General features: G+C 37.2%; 1 protein-coding gene across 1 annotated transcript in view; it reads left to right on the forward strand.

Moving 5' to 3' along the window:
- The window catches only part of PACRG (PARK2 co-regulated), a 205,874-nt gene that overhangs the window by 16,155 nt on the left and 168,201 nt on the right, over positions 1 to 21,518 (forward strand). Inside the window, exon 2 of the mRNA XM_009999994.1 lies at positions 17,557 to 17,691. Within this exon, the coding sequence (XP_009998296.1) occupies positions 17,557 to 17,691 (135 nt within the window). The remainder of the gene's footprint in view (positions 1 to 17,556; positions 17,692 to 21,518) is intronic.

The following is a 21,518-nucleotide window of genomic DNA, read 5'->3' on the forward strand; positions in this document are numbered from 1 at the left end:
GTAATCCCATTATAACATAAGACATGTATAAAGGGAATGTTTACCCCTTTTTTGTGTGCATTTTAGATTTTTCCAAAGTACAATTATTCTAGAATTATCATCTCTATGTGAGATAGTAACTCTCCTCCTACGTGTATTTCCATAAGGAGTTGAGGAGAAAGAGCTTGTAAGAAAGAGTTGTTCTAGACTAATTAGTGCATATTAAATATTTTGGAAAAATTCCAACTATAAATGAGTGTTAATGATGTTCCCTGCAGACTTGATCCAGAGACTACTGGATTTAATTGCCCTTGCTTCAATGAAATTTCTTTCAGAACTACTGAGCCAGCTTTTAGTATTTTCTAGAGTAGATATAGATAAGGCAATATGCATTTTTTAATAGGATTTAATGGGGCATTCACATGATTTATTGGATTCTCAAAAGTGTTGCATTGATTGAATTCTCTTGTATTTTTTTTGCTCCAGAGTGAAAGGAGAAACCCCTCTACTCATTAACACATGTGCTTTGCAGCAACCATTTCCAACAGCTTCCTCCAAAAGCAGCATTAAATCCTCCTTTCTGCAGTTATGCTTCCATGAGCAGGTGAGCTCATGTAACACTGCACTGCTGCCAAGAAGCCTTAACTGTTTCTGTTTTTTCTCCCCTGCTCCTCATTGTGTAGCCTCTCTTCTTGTGCCATCTTTCCTGTTCATCTGACTCCAGTGTAAGCTGGTTCAGCTTGCTAGCCCAGCAAAAAGGTAATATCTTTTTTCTCCTTGATTAGTTTTCTACCATATTATTGAGATAAAATTAATTAACTCAGAGAACTCTCACAAGCACATCAGCCAGTAAAAGTCATATATTGGGAGTATGAGTCTCGTAGGGAGTGGAGAAAAAGGAAGCTTCACCTTTAAGCACTGGTGAGTTAGATAAGCTTACTTCACCAAGTACAAATGTTGTGATAGCAAAGCCACTAGTGAAGTTTGCACTTGACAGGGTTCCCTCAAGGAAACACTGGCAGACATTATTTCCTACTTCCAGCAATGGAATTAAGGCACAAATATAGACTTTTCTATAATCACATCTAAAAATTTTAAATTAAATTTAAAAAAAAAAGTCTGTTAGGATTAGTGTTTTATTAAACCCATGATATTTGTCATGAATTGTTCCTTTATCCTCTATAGGATTATTGAATCTTTTTTTCTCCTTTGTAATACATTCGGTTTTTACTGGGTGTTCTGTTCAGTTGTATTGGACAAAAAATGTTCAGGCTATGTGTGCATGCACTCTGCCCTACTCTATTTCTCACGCACACATACATGCACAAAATTCTACATTCATCCATTTCTTTGGCGATATACTTTGAGGTATAATATAAACTGTATATAATATATCTGTACTCTTTTGTTTACTCTGTGTGGTTTTCATCATCTAGTTTAATTCTAGACAATCCATTACTAATGAACTGGGGCACATAAGCCAGTGGGTTGGACATCATGCAGTATTTTCGATGTCATTCACTATAAGCAGGAAAAATTATTACATTGCCATGAATTTCATTTATGTTGTACCTCTTTCCAGTATTTACTTTCTGTGGATAAATTGTTTTACCAAATTAGCTTTTTTATTAGCAAATAATCTCTTTGTCAGTGAGTTAGCATTGTCAATGTTTTCATCATTTTAGTTAAGACTCTTATATTTTCTCTAAAAATATTTTTATCTAAGGAATTTTAATATGTTTCTTTTGTTAGTTTTTACTTTCATGTCCCACTTCTTATTGAATTTTTCGTAGTAACAACAGGTTAGTAATTCTTCCCTCCTAGCATAATAGTACTGTTATCCTTTTCTTGAGCTGTTTCTGAAAAATCATCCTGAACATTTCTAGTTCTTGTCTTTTTCCAGTAAACAGTAATTTATTATTTATCAATTATGATGTCTTAAGATTAAGAAAGCCCTATAAAACTAATGAATTAAGATATAGGAAAAGATCAAGAACAAACTGATCATACTGCAATTCTTCATCCTTGTGTGTGTATTGGAACACCTAACTTCAGGCTGCTTCATTTACATGCTGTCTAATTGGTTGCTACAGTCATGAATAATTGCTGCAACACTGCTGATTCAGAATAACAGCTTTTTTACTGTTAGGGGAAGTTTTTTTTCAAATTAATTGCAACTTTCTGCTGCATTTGTACTGGGGCAAAGTTTTATGGTAATATATTTAAATTTTAAAATAGTTCCTTTCTTAGTATCAAATATTTTTTACTGCCATGATCCTGATCTTGTTCCTTAGCATTCAGAAATTCTAAGGTGTTACACCACTGTACTAATGTTACCCTTCTGAATCAGGTTCTTCCTATAAGTAAAAATAAAGTAAGCCAGAGAAAGGATAACTTTTTAAATGAAACAGATTAAAAAGGTGAATATAGATAGAAAATAAAATAAAATAAAAAATCTTACATCCTTTCAGCTGCTGGGAGTCCTCCTTTTATGCAGCATTGGACTGATCCTCAGATGGATTTTCCCATGGCACACTGCGCACATTGTGTCTTTGGAGAGTTTGGAGAGTGCCTTTTGTTTTGTGCAACAAACAGAATAATGTATCTTCTCTTGACAGGTTGGAATGTTATCTCTGTCATAAATTCATCAGCACATAGAACAGTCAATTGTGCACCACTCCAGCAGATTCCCTTGCAGTGGCATAATCACACTGACACACGAGCTTCTCAAGACCCAAGAGGGCAAACATGGCTAGCTCAAGATTTCTAACTCCTGGAATATAGTATCTTCCCCAAGACTGCCAATACATTCATCTGGCCAAATGTAGATGCATACCAAATAATTATGTAAGAAAAAAAATGAAGTATCCATAGAACTTATAATAGATATTGAGTTAGAAAAATTAACAACTCTTCCTGCCTACAGTGTGATTTAGCTCATCGTCCTGGGACAGATATAAATTTCTAGCATGAACTGTGCAACCAAAGCTAGCAATACTTTATGAACTAATTGTTGTGAATCAGAATGATTTAGTACCACAGATTCTTCTATGTCTACTTTTCTCAGTGATGACCAGTGATAGGACAAGGGGTAATGGGTGCAAATTGGAGCATAGGAGGTTCAAGGTGAATATCTGAAATTTTTTTTTTACTGTAAGAGTGACAGAGCACTGGAACAGGCTGCCCAGGGAGGTTGTGGAGTCTCCTTCACTGGAGACATTCAAAACCCACCTGGATGCGTTCCTATGTGATGTACTCTAGGTGACCCTGCTCTGGCAGGGGGGTTGGACTAGATGATCTTTTGAGGTCCCTTCCAACCCCTAGGATTCTGTGATTCTATGATTCTATGATACTGTCTAACTTTATTATAAATGCAGGGAATTTACCAGGAATCAGTTCTATGTATTTGAAGTATAGGATCTTACTTCATTTGCTATTTAATCTACATCTTAAAAATGTTAAAATGTTGAATTATTTGTATTGTCCTTTAAGAGGAACTAAATTAAAAAACTTATATTTGAGAAGCTATTTTTTTATCTGTTTAGTTCAAGCTTATCAAGGCATAAAAGCTTTTCTTCTCCCCAGCTCTCCCTGTCTCTCCCTGTCTCTCCCCATCTGCTACCTTCATTCAGTCATATTTGGTCAGCTCATGGTCTCTCATTTCTCTGTCTTTTCTTGATTTGACAGGATCTGGGTTATTCGGGTGTGTGCACTGTTCTATCTGAATAAGAAAACTGATAACAAAATCGCTAGCCTATAGTTTGTGTGAGGTCTATTCTTGTGTAAGGCATCAGATTTTGCAAAGATATGTTTAAATCAGTCAGTTTCTTGTCTACAAGGAATCAACAACTTCGGATTCATTCTTGATTTTGGAAACTAGGTTGTACATCTACCTTTCAACTTGTATCAGTGTAGTTAACATAACACTATATGATTTGTTCTTCTTTGTTCCTCTTTGTCCTAGACCTCTTACAGATTATTTCAGCTTGTTAGAAATAAATTCTTCTTAAGATATAAATACTTTCTGAATTTCACCCCTAACCCTAAGATGGCAAAATTGCTTTTCATAGAATCATAGAATCATAGAATCTTAGGGGCTGGAAGGGACCTCGAGAGATCATCTAGTCCAACCCCCCTGCCAGAGCAGGGTCACCTAGAGTACATCACACAGGAACTCATCCAGGTGGGTTTTGAATGTCTCCAGTGAGGGAGACTCCACAACCTCCCTGGGCAGTCTGTTCCAGTGCTCTGTCACTCTCACAGTAAAAAAATTTTTTCGGATATTCACCTTGAACCTCCTATGCTCCAATTTACACCCATTACCCCTTGTCCTATCACTGGTCATCACCGAGAAAAGCCTAACTCCGTCCCCCTGACACTCACCCCTTACATATTTGTAAACATTGATGAGGTCACCCCTCAGTCTCCTTTTCTCCAAGCTAAAGAGACCCAGCTCCCTCAGCCTTTCCTCATAAGGGAGATGTTCCACTCCCTTAATCATCTTCGTAGCTCTGCGCTGGACTCTTTCGAGCAGTTCCCTGTCCTTTTTGAACTGAGGGGCCCAGAACTGGACACAATACTCCAGATGTGGCCTCACCAATGCAGAATAGAGGGGGAGGAGAACCTCTCTTGACCTACTAACCACACCCTTTCTAATGCACCCCAGGATGCCATTGGCCTTCTTGGCCACAAGGGCACATTGCTGGCTCATGGTCATCCTCCTGTCTACCAGGACCCCCAGGTCTCTTTCACCTACACTACTCTCCAGCAGTTCAGCCCCCAACCTGTACTGGGACATGGTGTTGTTCTTCCCCAAATGTAAAACTCTGCACTTCCCCTTGTTGAATTTCATCATGTTTCTCCCCGCCCAACTCTCCAACCTATCTAAGTCTCTCTGAATGGCAGCACAGCCTTCTGGTGTGTCAGCCACTCCTCCCAGCTTAGTGTCATCAGCAAACTTGCTGAGGGTACATTCTATACCCTCATCCAGGTCGTTGATGAAGATGTTGTTTAGTGATTTTCTGCTTTTTCAAGATACTTGCGCTTATGGTGACATCCTTACAAGTTTGCATTCCTGTTTACTTTAAGCAGATCCTTTCTTAAAGTGGAATGTGCCTACTGTCAAAAATACTCAAAGAACTATTCAGACAGGTGGAATCCTTATAAGAAGGAGAAATTTTCCTTCCACTTATTGGTTTACATATACCTTAACAATCTCTCTGTTCTGGTTTGGTGACAGAGGGAAGGTGAGAGATATATATATTTTTTTAATTATTTTTTAAAAAAAATTTTGGGGTTTTTTTCTATTTTTACATTATTTGACAGAGTTTTGCAATAATTTCAAATTATTACATAGTGGAGGATTCCATTACTCATTGCTAAATACGAGGTAGAGATTTAAGTCAGTGTTCTGTGGAAGCTGTCTTCTAAAAAGTGTATCATCTTATATCATATTCAGTTCCTGTACTATTGTCTTGTTACACAAAAGGTATCTTAAAAATTTGAACTTAAAAAAATAATGGAGAATTTACTCTATTGTATATAACTTGCTAAAAAAATTTTTCTCTTTTGAGTAACATTCCTGTTCCAATGGCAGTACTGAAAATTGATTTCTATATGTGAAAGCTGAACATAAATACTTGCAGTAATTCAGTATGTATTTCACATATTGCACAAATGAGCAATTATTGACCTTACCAAGCTTTTAGAATACTGATCTTTATCACAAATATACATTTTAATATTTTTTTAGAGATTAAATTTGATATTTCTGTAGACACACCTTAAAGCTATATAACATGGCCTCTGATATCTGGTTTGTTCAAATATCAGTTGTGATTAGTCTGATAATCTTTAATATCCTCTGTAATCCTCTCCAAGTCCCTTTATTATTGAAAACTCTACTCTCTGAACTCAGTGTTTTTATTATGCCAGTTACAATCTGGGTTAATTTCAGAAATTAGTTTTTCTAACTGATTGTATCCTCTACCTGTGCATCTTTGCAGTCTCTTTTTCTGACAATACTGTATAATCCTCTGAAGCATCTTTTGCAGAGATTTTTTAAATTTGTGGACACACCAGTAAACATATAATTACTTTCTTCATTATGTTCTTATTAGCTGGAAATATTTTTCATTAATAAATATAAAGCAAAGGTGACTGATTACATAAACTTCAGATTTTAGAACCTCATTTTTTTTTCAGGAATGCAGGAAATAATTAATTGCAAGTGTTTTGCTCAATGAGTTTAAATGAGTTTAGCTTCTGTTGTTCCAAAAGTGTTTACAAGACTATGTGAATTCCCTCAATCTTATTTATTGTGCTGATTTCTTGGATAAATATTTTCAGTGACTTTACAATTAATGTGTATATTCGGTTTTATACTATAACACAGTTTCAATTAGATTAGCCTTCTAAAGAGTATCTTCATACAATAGTATCTTCAATCCATATTTAGTCTTATGTGTGGGGAGAAGATAGGCCATTCTCCACACCATCTTAGTAATAAAAGTAGCCACCTAGCAGAAGACCATAATGTCTTTTGGAAAAGAAAATACAGTGCAGAGTAGGAAAACTATACTCAAGACTTTGAAGAGGAACTTAAAGACTGTGAGTACTTTGTACCAGACAATAAAGTGTGAGATTGCAAGTACTTTGGCATATAAAATGAAAAGGGTAATATTTGATCTGCTGAATATTTTAATTGTTTCCAACAATCATAAAAATTCACCAAGTGATCTGTTGTTAGTCAACTGTGTAGAAAATAATTTTTCATTGGATTAGGTTTCTTTTTCATGGAAAGAAAGCATCCTGGAATTATAAATACTTTGTATTTCCTCGTATCAGCAAATTTCCTAGATTGATATATTCTTTTTGATTGCTACAATCCTACTGCACTGTTTATATGGTTCCAAGACACTGATTTTGCAAGACAGAATCACAGAATTGCTAGAGTTGGATGGGACCTCTAGAGATCATCTAGTCCAACTCTCCCATTGAAGTAGGATCACCTAGAGTGCTTTACACAGGACTGCCTCCAGGCAGGTTTTGAATATCTCCAGAGATGGAGACTCCTCAACCCCCCCTAGGCAGCCTGTTCCACTGCTTTGTCACCCTCACTGTGAAGAAGTTTGTCCTCATATTTCAATGGAACTTTGTATGTTCCAACTTGTACCCATTGTCCCTTGTTCTGACACTGGGATCTACTGAGAAGAGCCTGTCTCCATCTTCCGTGCACCCACCCTTTAGATACTTTTATACAATAAGGTCTCCCCTCAGCCTTCTCTTCTCCAGGCTGAAGAGTCTCCGCTATTTCAGCCTTTCCTCATACGGGAGATGCTCCAATCCCACTATCATCTTTGTCACCCTCCTCTGGAGTCTCTCCAATAGCTCTCTGTCTCTCTTGAACTGTGGAGTCCAGAAATAGATGCAGTATTCCAGCTGTGGCCTCACCACGGCAGAGTAGAGAGGGAGAATGATTTCTCTCCACCTCCTGGCCCCACTCTTTATACAACCTAGGATTCCATTGGCCTTCTTAAGCTTAAAATAAACTAGTAGAGGCAATATAAATATATAATTTTTCTTTTTTAAAATTTATTCATATGAATTTCTTCTGTGCTATGATTATATGCAGTACTTACTTTCACTTCCATCACTGTTATTATTAGTTACTCTCGGTTGACAGCTGAACTGTCATATACTGTATTACTGAAAATTAATTCTTCCTTAAAGTGTTAGTAGGTCTGATAACAAAATAATAGTTGCTGCTCACTGTCTTCAACCTCTTTTCTTTACAATTACCCAACTATCTTTTCTTTCTCAGATGGTGCAACTGATATATATCCAGTTAAGTTGTTAGCAAGTGTTCTCAATTTCTGTGTAACTTTGAAATAGTAGTTTCAATTGCAGACCTGAAGGAGGGCCTCATTTTTTATTTTGCTAGCCATACCAATTCATCTGATAAAACATATTCACCCTGTATGCAAACCTTATTGCTATATTCTGTGTCTGACTCAAGTCTTTATATGCTTTGCTTGTATGTGTCAAGGATAATAGAGCTGCCCAACCACTTATGACATCATAGAAGGCTAGCAGATTGGTCAAGCATGATTTACTCTTGGTAAATCCATGTTGACCACTCTCAATAACTTCCTGTTCTTCAATGTGTTTAGAGGTGACATCGAGAATGAGTCACTCCATTACCTTCCCAGGGGTAGAGGTGAAACTAACTGGCCTGTAGTTCCCTGGATCAGCCTTCTTGCCCTTTTTGAAGACTGAAGTGATGGCCTTCCTCCAGTCTTCAGGCACCTCTCCTGTTCTCCATGACCTTTCAAAGATGATGAAGAGTGGCCCAGCAATAACTTCTGCTAGCTTTCTCAGCACTCGTGGGTGCATCCCATTAGAGCCCTCAACGATCTATCTCCCTCTCACACTTCCTGATACTCCATAGCCTTTCCACCTCCTCCTTCAACTGTGCAACCATTCTGAGTGGATCATTTATCTGCTTGCACCTCACACAGCTAGTCTCTCTGTCATCCTCCAGAGAACTGGTCAGCAGTATGTCTGCATGGGTCCTCCATCAAGGTTACCACAGTCCTCCTAACAACAGCTTTTGCCCAAGTGGAAGCCACAGCTATCACTCCTCTTGGAGGGCAATGACCACTAGTTAAGATATCTCTAGAGCCAAGAGGGGGGCTATGCCCTCCCTGCACACCCCGCTCACATGAACTGCTGCACAAACTGCTGCACTACAGCCTCCTGATGTGCCATGTCCTGTTTGCCCGTCCTGTTCGCCACACTCGTGGATCTCTCATGCTCCCTAAGGCTCCTTTCCTCTCTGTGCTTGTGGTTGTCACCGTCTCGCCACCTTGGCAGAGTCCCACAGCACCATCAGCCGCTATCCCTCTGCCATGGAGACTGCATTGAAATGTCTTGGTTCTTCAGATTTAAAATGTAGTAAGGGGACAAACATATACAGGACCAAAAGGATTCCAGTTCATTCACCTAGAAACTGCTTCACAATGTGAACGATGTGAACCATAATTGGATGCCATTTTAGAAGAACACTTGTGATCCCAGCTGAAACATGAATTTACTCACAGTGAATTTCTGTTTTTCTAAAGTTTAGACTGCAGATGAAAAAATTTCCACAATCAGGAAAAATTAGGAAGCTGCCAGAGTTAGTGGAACTGATATACAGGAAAGGCATGCAAAACTAATAAAGCAAGAAAAAAAATACTGTTTTCATCTATAGACTGGAAGAAGCAAATAAATATATTACCAGTTGTCACTCTTCTCCCTTAGCATTAAAAAAAACTTGCTTGGTGTCCTGGTTTCTGCCAGTATTAAGCCAATTTTCCTTTTACTGATTTTTTTTTTTTTTTTTTTCTTCAGTGAACACTTTTAAGCAGCAAGTTTTTCAGCTATTGGACTGAGAACACTTGAATGTTTCTGTTACTGCCATAAAACCAAGGATACTTTACTTGTTCGATCTGCTGCTTCAGATACTAAAGGAGCAGAAGAGTTGTATCTACAACCCTTACTCAGGGAGGAGCAGACTAGACAGACAACAAAGTTGGCCAGAGGGTATTCTATCCCATATATAAAGTCAGGGATCATGAAAGTTAAGCCCCATCCTTCTTTTTCCCTTCTCTTCCGTTCATGGCTGGCATTCAGGGAGGACTCCATCTATCCATCAACCACTGATCCTTAGGCTTGTGCATTCCTGACCCTCATAACTCTACCCTCAGGTCCTATGTGGTCTGCCATGATCTCTGATAGTGGTCCAGGACATTTTGGAACTGCTCACAGCTAAGTTGAGTGTCATGGGAGTTGCAATAAGGTTTTGTACTTTACTGCACATACTTGTATATATTTGTGCATAATTTCTTATCATTAGTATTTAATTCAAGCTGTCTCATTTAGTTTTCAATCCAGAAAGTCTCTCTCCTTATTTTCTCTCTCCTTTTCCTGCCTGGGTAGGAGGGGGAGGGGACCAAGAGCATTGTTGTCACTGGTTTAGTTTTAGATCCTGAGTCAAATCGTGACACTTGGCAAACATCAGGAGAGAAATCTAGATGACACAAAGTAGTTGCACTGTACTCCAGCAGAGAATAAGAGATGGAGAACAAAGCGCTGTAGAGCAGTTTGTAACATAGGCACATTTGGCTTATCAAAACAACTTATCTTTTCCCCAATCTAAAATAACATTTCAGAGGTGATGAAAAAGATTAATCCTGCATGCAGCTTATGACTTACTTTCAGTAATGTCTTAAGGCAATAATGAGATACAATATCTTTGTACAAAATCACATCTGCTTTTTCTTTCAAGTTCTGGTGCTTTAGAGGCATTTGTAATGTTTGGTGACCTTCTATCAGTAGTTTCATTTGGGGGCCTTAAAACTGTTTTCTCTAGTTTAACTTTTGAAGCTATGAGATGAGCCTTGATCTGTTGTCCAGATTTGTACAGTAGCCTCAGAAGCAGCTTTTAAGCATTAGATGTGGTACCATTTAAAGCATATTAAGAGTGGCACGTGTGAAGAAAGATCTCCCTGTTTCTTTCTGGATATAAAAAGCTTTTGTCTGATCCATGTTGACGGATTGTGGTCTTTTGATATTGAATGCTTGTGATACTGATATTAAAGAAAGAGAATTAATGTGGAACTCAAGAGTACCTATTGGGACGTATACTGTGATACTTTGCTTCTCCTGTTGTTTGAAGTTTCTCATTCAATTTCTGGTCTGTCTGCATAGTCAAATGAGAACATGATTGTAGAACATATTAACCATCTATGTTAGTTTAATCAAATTAGGATCAGTAAGTGAAGGCAAAGCAGTATAGGCTTTGTTGCTTATTGGCAATCAGAATAGACACTCTTGGGGTTGCCTCATGAAGATTCTGATTGTTAACACTTGCTCAGATTTGTGTTTTAGTCTCCACTACTGTTTTTCTGGTTAACAGAAAATCTAAGAATATGTCACGAAATATTATGATCTTGCTGTTGCTTTGGTTTTTTGGTAGTTATATGCCAAAATCTTGAGGTTTTCTCATACATGACTGCTGGACCTGTCTTGATGGTAGGTTTGGTCTGTGTTCCAAGTAAAGAGGCATGTAAAGTACCTGTGGGCATACTAACTCCAGGGCCATGAACTGGCTATCATGGCTTTTGCACCTAGGCTTGTTTTCTGGCCTCAAGCTGAAACTAGGCGGTGTTGTGCTAGCTTAAAGTGTTCACTCATCTTTGCAGTAAACCATCTTAATACTTCATAATCAACCTAACAAAACAACAACAAAAAAAAAACAACCCAAAACCAAACAAAAAAAACCAAACCAACTGACATCACCAAAAAGCAAAACAAATAAAAATCATCCCTTTGTTCCTGGTCTGGTCCTCTGCATACCTACATGAAAGCTTCTGTTATTAATGGAGTGCAGTACAATGTGACAGCATCTAGGTACCTGAGGTGGAAAAGACCACTCATCTCAGTGTCAGTGTCAGTTTTTGTCTGGCTTAAACTTCTTATGAAACTAGTGTTAGTTTACATGAAAATCCCCAATTTTCCTAAACAGGTATGTGTTTAGGTCCCCAGTTTGACATGCAGTTAGAAAGTTGGGAAAAATCAGTCTTCAAATAATTAATAGCTTTCTAAATCTGGCTTCAAGAAATTTTTCTTAGGCATTTTCCTAATGTGCCGACACTGAAAAGTCCAAGAATGCAACTTGATACAATGGTTTTAAATGCCCATGAGTCAATGAATGAAATATGATCTTTCTCTTTCTTTTTTTTTTTTTTTTTCTTAATGACATGTATATTTTATCTTGTCACATAGTTCAATGGCATAGAAATACAATAAATTAGTTTGCAATTATCAAACTCTTCAACTTCTCTTTGGCATTTAATGAACCTCAGAAGCTGTTTATTGCTTCATATCCTCTACCATCATTAATAGCCTTTAGTTAACTGGAACTCTAATCTTAATATTTCTAGCTATTTGTTAGGTTGAAGACAAGTGTCACAGATGACACCAAGCTGGATGGAAGTGTTGATCTGCTTGAGAGTAGTAAGGCTGCAGAGCGATCTGGACAGGTTGAATTGATGGGCGAAGGCCAATTGCGTGAGGTTTGACAAGGCCAAGTGCTGGGTCCTCCACTTTGGTCACAACAACCCCATGCAATGCTGCAGGCTTTGAGAAGCTCTAGTGTTGGAACTGTTTCTGTTTAACATCTTTATTGATGATCTCAATAAGGATATAGAGTGTATTATCAGTAAATTTGCAGATGACACCAAGCTAGGCGGGAGTGTTGATCTGCATGAGGATAGGGAGGCTCTACAGAGAGACTTGGATAGATTAGATTGTTGGGCTAATGTTAGTGGTCTGGGATTCAACAAGGCCAAGTGCCTGGTCCTGAACTTGGGCCACAACAACCCCATGCAACGCTACAGGCTTGGGGAAGTGTGGCTGGAAAGCTATCTGGCAGAAAAGGACCTGGGTGTTCTAATTGACAAGCGGCTGAATATGAGCCAGCAGTGTGCCCAGGTGGCCAAGAAAGCCAATGGCATCCTGGCTTGTGTTAGAAATTGTGTGACCAGCAGAAGTAGAGGTGATTGTCCCCCTGTACTCAGCACTGTTGAGGCCACACCTGGAGTATTGTGTCCAGTTTTGGGCACCTCAATTCAAGAGAGATATCGAGGTGCTGGAGCGAGTACAGAGGAGGGCAACGAAGCTGGTGAAGGGCCTTGAGAATCATCTTATGAAGAACACTTGAAGGAGCTGGGAATGTTTAGTTTGAGAAAGAGAAGGCCTAGAAATCTGCCTTGCAGAAAAAGACCTGGGGTGTTGGTCAACAGCTGGCTTAATATGAGGCAGTAGTGTGCTCAGGTGGCCAATCTTGGCTTGTATCAGGAATAGCGTGACCAGCAAGAGTAGGGAAGAGATCATGCCCCTGTACTCAGCACTGGTGAGGCCTGACCTTGAGTACTGTGTGCAGTTCTGGCCCCTTCGTTACAGGAAAGGCATGTTGTTGCTGGAGTGAGTTCACAGAAAGGCAACCAAACTGGTGAAGGGGCAGTTGTCCTATGAGAAGAGGCTGAGGGATTGTTTAGTTTGGAGAACAGGAGGCTGAGGGGAGCTGTAATTGCTCACTAGAACTACCTGAAGGGACATTGTAGGGAGGTGGGTGTTGGCCTCTTCTCTCGAGTAAATGACAGGACCAGAAGAAATGTCCTGAAGTTATGCCAGGGGAGGTTTAGATTGGATACTAGGAACAACTTCTTTACTGAGAGAGTGGTCAGGCACTGGAACAGGCTGCCCAGAGAGGTCGTGGAGTCACCATCCCCAGGGCTATATAAAAACCATGTAGATGAGACACTTCAGGACATGGTGGGCTTTTTTTTTTTGGCTTTTTTTTTTCTGAGGGGAGGGTGGGGGTTGATGGTTGGATATGGTCATCTTAGAGGTATTTTCCCACAGTTACAATTCTGTGATTCCATGAAAAGAGCTTTTAAGAATGGTCATTCAGATGTTAGGAAAGACTGTTCAATGGTTTTCTAATGTGAGAAACAAATCTTCTGTATGAAAAGCAAAAAAAGAGTTAAAGTAGAGTTTGTTTCCTGGAGAACTTGACTGGCTTAAAGATTTTGAGACAGATTCTCACTTTGGATACTCTGTTCCAGAATTTAATTGTTGCTCATGTATTACTCTTTTAATAACAATGCATCTTGACAGTCTGCAAACAGAAAAGATGAACAAGTCTGGTCTTAAAAAGCACTACTTAAAATCCCAGTATAGGAAAATAAACATATAAAATTAAATAGAGCAGGAATTATAAACAGTGGAGAAGTAAATTATATGCATATATTTTTTCTCTGGCAGACTGCTGAAGTTGTATGGCTATAGAATGATGGAAAGAGAGGTCTGCATAAGAGAACAGTGTTCAGAATACCACGTATGATAGTAATTGTCTCCCTAGTAATAAATATAGGGAGGAAACTATTTGCAAAAGGGAAAACAGTATTAACTCAGTACAGCCACTCTAGTGAATGTCTCATAATTTACTTTTGTCAGATGCAAACAGAAGGAGTAAGTTGCCTCCATGTGCTAAACTTAGAGCAGCACTAGTCTTCAGCCATGCAGGGTATAATTTCTTCAATACGGGTACAGTTCCACTTTTTTCCTGATTGGTGATATTTCTTTGTTCTAGGCAGATGTTAGGCCTGTTTCTGACTAGAACACTTCATTGTTTGAAAGTTCGTTGCTTCTCCTGGTACTTAGAGTGTCTCTATGCCTTTTACAGAATAAACTGACAAGAAAAACATCTTATGATAAAGGGAAAAACAACAGCTCTCTCTCTAGACTCTTCAAGTATTTGTTATGCTGCTGTTTCTCCAGCTAGACACATTACTTTGCTTGTTATACAGTACAAGAATAAGAAGGTGTGTAACATGGGTAAGAAACTTAATATTGAGTTGGAGACAGGAATGACATGTAATGTTTAAATAAGAGATATGATAATAGATTAACATTATTAATGAAACTTCTTAAGAAGTAGTTTTAGGGCCAACCTTATTTAATATTTTCATTAGTGCTCGAGAAAAAAAAACTAGAATTTTATAATGAAATTTATAGGTGACATAATGTTTGGAGTTGTTATTAAAACAGATGAAGATCGCAATGTCACACAGATGGAAGTGGAAGCCCTTGAATAGAAATGGAATTAAATATAGTAAATGGAATTAAATATAGTAAGACAAAGTACAAGATAATGCACTTAAAAATAATGACAAGAAATTCTGTTATTAGCATAGAGCTCATCAACTGGAAAAGGTAGTTGCTGTGGCAGTTAATCAAAGGATAACTATGAGATGCCAGTGTGATGTGGCCATGAGAGACTAAATGTAGTGCTAGATCTACCAGACAAATAGTATTGCATGAAAAAATTAATCGTATTTCTGTCCACTGATAATGTAGATTTAGTAAACCTGAATGGATTTCTCTTTCATCAACTTTTCCAGTCACACCTTGGCAGAGTATACTATATACAGTTACAGTACAGTAACTTGTAGGATTTTACAACACTGACTTTTGGCAAGGAGTTCTACAAATCTATGACATGCTGCATAAATACATAACTACTTTTGTTTCTTCCAAACTTGTTACTTACTGGATTTCTTTATACCCTGTACTTTAGGCAGTGGAAAATCCATCCTTATGAATCCTCTCCATGAAGCAATGATTTTATATAACTTTATTTTATTCCTCCTTAGTCGTAATTTTCTGCATTTATTATTTGCATATTATTTGCATGGCCATTCCATACCCTTAGTCATTATCCTCCTCTGAACCTTTTCTGATTCTACCATATCTTTTTTTAAGGTGGCAGATCAGATTGGGCATGTTTAAGATGTCGTTTCTAATCACTAAAGTAACGATAAGGCACAACTGACTTTTGATAGACAAGGAACAAATAAACAGATTTGTAATCAATTTTTTTAAGACTTTTAATAAATAATAGAGGAATATTAGAGGAATAATACAAGTTTGGATTTGATAACAAACATCCTTTTAGTCCTTCTAGTTTCTTTGTTCCTGAATAAATAATAGAATGAAGTCAAATTAACACAAACAGATTTTATAGAAAAATTGTAAAAGTGCAGTAGAAAAAGGTTCAGAACAAATTTACTAACCTGAGTTGGGAAGATGAAAATGTTTGGTTTCAGATGAAATGCAGTTTGGGATTGCATAAGCTGCCTCAAATAATCATAGTCTGCAAGAAATAATTAAGATTGTATCTCCTGTAATCAAGACAACATATTCCTTATCAATAATTCAATTTAGAATTTAATAGAACTGTGACTCCTAATATTTTACATAAAATAATGTTTTAAAGGATGTGTGAAGATCATGTGCATGAAAAATATGCAAAAATAGCATAGATGTTATAGTGGCCTCAAATGAGCAGTGACTCATAGACTTGCCTGAAATGCAAAAAAGAATTAAAGACAAGTGAAAATACTTATACTAGTGGCACAGAACAAATTGTTCCTCTGCAGAAAAATAAGTGTAGATTAATTTAAATTAGTTAGAAATGTTTTTCTTGGGAGTGCTACTCTCAACTACTGCAGATGTGTTTACTAAGTTATAGCTATGCAAATCTATTTTTACTAGACATAGTCTATCTGTGACAGCAATATGCAACAAAAGGTTACAGTTTAGTAGCCCTTGTTTAAGCAATTTGTAGTAAAGTACAGTGTAGGCATATCACTAGTGAACCCCTCTACCTCAGTCAGTGGAAAATGATATCAAAATGCTTCCAAGAAAAAAAGTGCCAAGTCAGATTTAGATCTGTAGTTAACACAGATAAACTACATAATAGCACAAATTAAGCAAAGGGTGTTACACATTTGCCTTCTGTTCACTGGAAAGCTGACTGTACTGCTGGAAACGCATGTAAGGCTCACTGAAGGCATAGGGACAAATGGAACAATACAAAATACTGGATATGATTTATGATCCTTGAAGCTCTCATCCTTTTTCTGAAAGCGACACATTCTGTGTTATAAAGGGTAGCAAGTCATAAAGGTATTTTTGGAAGAGGAGAATTGTAGGAACTTCTTATCCCAGATGAATGACTATAAAAGCAAAAAAAAAGGCAAGTTTCTCAGGGAAGAATCACTTATCAGATATTTGGGACTACTTTAGCTCTCTTGGTTGCTTTTAGCATTTAAGATTAGCTTTGTTCATTAGCTTAAACAATATATTTATTATAAGTACTTGAAAATATGTTACCTTAGTGCCCGTTGTTTGTTGATTTTACTATGATGTTTGGCTGAGAAAGAAGTTTCAGCATGAGCATTTTGGAATTGCACTGTCATTCCAGCACAGCAGCTACACAATATGCTGATCAGCAATAACACAGGAAAGGAGCTAAGTGAAGCTGCGTTAGATTTCTTCCTCCAAGGCAACACAGGCAGAAGGAAGAGGTCTGAGAGAAGACTTTCCTTCATTTCTTCCAGTGCTTCAGCCATCAGTACTGAAGGGCTGGAAGTCACATGAAAGACAGATCCCTAGTGTTTGAGGGAGAGACAGGGTGAGGGAGATTAGGTAATAGCCAAAGAAAAACAGTACTAGAGTGAGGACAGTTAGGTTAGATGGAAACAAAGTCAAATTACTTCTATAAAGGAACAAACAGAAAAATATTTCTCAAGGAGAAATGCATAATTTTCCAAGAACTTCTACTTCATATAATGAACATGTTCTTAGTGTCTAATTCTTGCTTATAAAGTCTATGGAAATTGAAAGTTACTTTGAAATATAAACAGTTTTTATAGGACAATCTAAAAGTAGTTACAGAAAAAAAAAAAAAAAAAAAACAGCTAAAAAAACCTGTAGATCGTTGACAAAATGTACTTGAAGAGAAGTGTTGCATACCATGGAAGGAAGAAAGCAATTTATAAATTGTGAGATCAATGTTATTCTTCTTTCTCGTTTGTTTCTATTTTGAGCCATATAATTTAGGCTTTTTCTAAAAATGTTACCACTGAACTATGTTGGGTTTTTTTTGTGTTATTTATTTTTAAGGTAAGAGGGCCACCACTTGCAGGAGCATTTAAGGAAAGACCAACACGTCCCACTGCATTTCGCAAATTTTATGAGCGAGGAGACTTCCCCATTGCCCTTGATCATGATACTAAAGGGAACAAAATCGCTTGGAAGGTAAGTCACGGCACAGCTGTGACAGCCAGCTAAGCTTATTGAAGTGACATCTCTCATTGTCAAAGAAAGTTGGCTTATAAGGAAATGAACAGAAATAATTCCTTAGCAAATGGAAGGTGGTGGGGAACCCATTAGAGAAAGGCCCCTGAGTCAGCTGTCTGCCTTGGCTAACAGCTAAATTATATGCTGCAAAAAGGAAGATGACAGAGTTGCTTTGCCTTAGAGAATTGTATCCTGCCCAGTTCACCTCTATTTTTATGAGGATCTGGCAATGCAGCCCATTCCAGGCAGTCCATCAAATGATGGAAGTGGCTGGATACAGTGAGCAGCAGCCATTTATCTCCTCCAAATTTCACCTTCCTGCAGGACACTTCCAAATAGAAGCTTTAATTACCTAAATGGATAGGTCAAGATTGCCTGCTCCCTGAAAATGCAGAGCAGAATACAAACGAAGGCAGATTCTCATTCCACAGCTGTGCTCTCAGTCTAGAGCATATGTCAGACAGCATAATCGCTGTCATACGTGCCCTGTTAGAGGCTGACCTCCACTGCTGAAACCATTATGGCTCCGACATTTCTCTGACAAAAGGTTAATTGGCTTCAAAATAAGTGTATTGCCTAATGACTCCATTCTAATGCAGCTGTGTTTCTCTCTAAAAGGCTTGGTGATGTTATTTGTAAAACTTGCCAATCTTCTAAGTAACTACTGCAGACTTTTACATTTAATTTGAAAAATGAATGCTGATCTTTAACCTGTTCCTACTATTTAATTATTTTTGTTATCATAAATTACTTTATTTTTTTGTCTTTGTTATTGGGACTAGAATAAGATTTTGTTGGAAGCAGGGATAGTTATAGAAAATGAACATGATATGCATGAGCAAAATATGCCATATTTGTGGAACGTTTTAATTTGTTCATGTCAAGAGCAGGATACCAGTTTTAGATGTATAGGTATGCTCATTCAATACAAAAAGGAGGGATTTTTCGAGCTTATAGCTGATTCTACTCATAATAAAGCCAACAGAATTAGACCTATAGTGTGGGAAGTGGCACTATTTGATGTGTTAGATTTAAGGTGGCTTTTTTGCTTGTTGAAGTATAAAAGAGAGATTTGTACAACGGTTTTGTTGCCCATAGCATTGTTGAAACAGCACAAGGAACAATAAATAGATCTTGCAACAAAACTTCACCCATGATCAGAATGAGATTCCAATGCAACTAATCTTTAGGCACCCCTAGAAATGCCCTTTCTCTACTGAAGTTCATAGGCTTACAACATAAGTCTGCACTCTTATCTTTCATCATAAGGTAAGACCCAAAGGTGATTTGCAAGCAACTGCAAAAAGCTGCAGAATTTAGGTTTTTATCTTGAGGCATTATAGCTTCTGATTTCTCAAAATCAGACTGAGAGGCACGGACAATTTACCTCACTTTAATTGCTATTAGATGTATATACTTTCATCATAAGGACTAGCATTCTACTAGATGATGGTGGTGACCGCTTCGTTGAATTAGGATGTGAGGAAATGGAATGAAGCTGCATCTGGGGATGTTCAGATGGGGCACTAGGAAAGGGTTCTTCACAGAGAGGGTGGAACAGGCTCCCCGGGGAAGTTGCCACAGCATCAGGCCTGTTAGAATTCAAGTAGCGTCTGGACAAGACTCTAAGTCATATGATTTAGTTTTAGATAGTCCTGCAAGGAGCAGGGAGTTGGACTTGATGATCCTTATGGGTCCCTTCCAACTTGAGATATTCTGTGATTCTATGACTAACTTGCTGTCTACAAGTGGACTATTCCATCCTTACACTAGCACATCACAGCATCTTTTCCCTTATTCCATGCCACTTGATTTAAATGCAAACCAATCCAGACTGAGTTCTGTGGCAGGCATGCAAGAAAACAATACTGAGGTGGTAGAATTAATAGAGACTGCTCTTCAATTTGTCATGCATTGATGATTATGCAGTTTAAATAGATGAAGCAGGCAAGTAGGAGTTTTCTAGTTCAAAGTTCCCATTAGATAGCTTCTGAAGTCTTAGAGACAGCAGCCCACTGCTGCAAAAGGGTGATAATGTTGCTAAGGATGTGTATAAATTAAGTTCTGTATTTTTCACTTGTTTTAAGAACATGCAAATAGTAAAAAATATCCAACTTACATCTAATGGTTAATTTTCATCAGTTCATCATACTGATTTGTAAATCTGATTAAATAAGTATTTTTTTAGAAATAGATTTTACCCAATACTGCTACATTCGTGAAACTGAAAAATATTATTTCAAACATTAAAAAAACATTTAAAAGCATGAAAAAAAGTTTCTAGGCAAAATGTTCTATGTCGTTTCAGCTGAACTATATTAATTTGCATGAAACATTATTATAATGGAAGACAAAAAGAAAAAATAATTGGTAACAGTGATATTTTAATTCTGCTATAATTGTGCAGTATGAATGTTTTATTGTGAGAGGGGTTTTTTTCTCTGTTTAGATGTAATGCATATCATGGCTCATTTCGCTCTTGTTAGTTTGTCTACCAAGTGGTGCATGAGAGAAAATGTAGGAGGTTCTCAGAAACATGATTTACTCTGACAAAGGAAAATACTACAGGATTTTGTTCTTTCCTGCAAAATGCGCAGTTGTTGTGGTTTTTTTGTTTTCTTTGTTTGTTTTTTTGTAATTACTGAAACAAAACAAAATAACCATCATTGTTAGAATTTTTCTTTTTTTAAAGACTGATTTTTTGCTCACTATATTGTAACTCTGTGGACAGAATACAGTTATTTTCTCCTAGAGTGGAAGAATCTGAATTGTTTTAATATCCATGAATTGTGTTGATATATTAAAAAAAATAAATAAATACACAAATGAGCCATGGTTTTGTAACAGTTCTAAATATTCCTAATGTTAAGCCCATGAATCATTTCCTGTAAGAACTGACTACATAAAACTATAGTCATATACCTATGTAAGATATAAATTTAAAGTTCAGGAACGCTGATAACGATTTCTGAATAACTGCATATGTCAAATCTAATTCTGAAATAATAGTACTTTGTTGTAATTTAGCTTAATTCTTTCCAAAATGCACTAGATTTAGAAAGAGGGTTTCTTACTCCAAATTATGCTATACATAGCTAAGATTAAACTCTGCCAGTAAACCATGGTATTTACCATGTTGGCTTTTCTTAAAAAAGGGACCAAAGCAAATTAGATCTCCTTACAAGATCATTACAGCAAGCTACATCTTCTGTGTGAGTTCTCAGACTAAGTCTTTAAGTTTAGAAAGGCATCTCTGAATGCTTCTGCAATATTGGCATGCTGGTTGGTGTTACTATTATTGCAAGTTCAAACAAACCTGTTTGGATGTAGCAGAAGAAAACAGGTTATCAGGTAAAATATGTTTACAACTTATAAATCATTATATACACAAACAGGAAATTGAACATATTTTTAAAGAATACCATTCAGCGAAAAAAATTATTACAAAACTTCTGATAATACCAAACTAAAATTATCTAGTGTTAGAGTCTATAATCACATTCATTTATAGAAGACATGATTTGGTGTTCCTAATCTTTGTTTTCAAAACTGGAGAAAGCTGTCTTTTTGTCATTTTCAAAGGTGAATCTAAAGAATGACTTAGGTCTGTGAAAAGAAACCTACCATCTTTTTAACTCACTACACAAATTTCTGGTTTGATAACAGTGAAACTGAAACAATCCATACAAAATTGATTCAAGACTTTCCTCTCCATTTATAGGATCTGCTAGCTGTCAGTGAATTCTATGCTAAATGGCATACACTCAATGTAATATTTTCATTTC

This window comes from Chaetura pelagica, unplaced genomic scaffold, assembly GCF_000747805.2.
Source record: "Chaetura pelagica isolate M959 unplaced genomic scaffold, ChaPel_1.0 scaffold135, whole genome shotgun sequence".
Lineage (NCBI taxonomy): Eukaryota > Metazoa > Chordata > Aves > Apodiformes > Apodidae > Chaetura > Chaetura pelagica.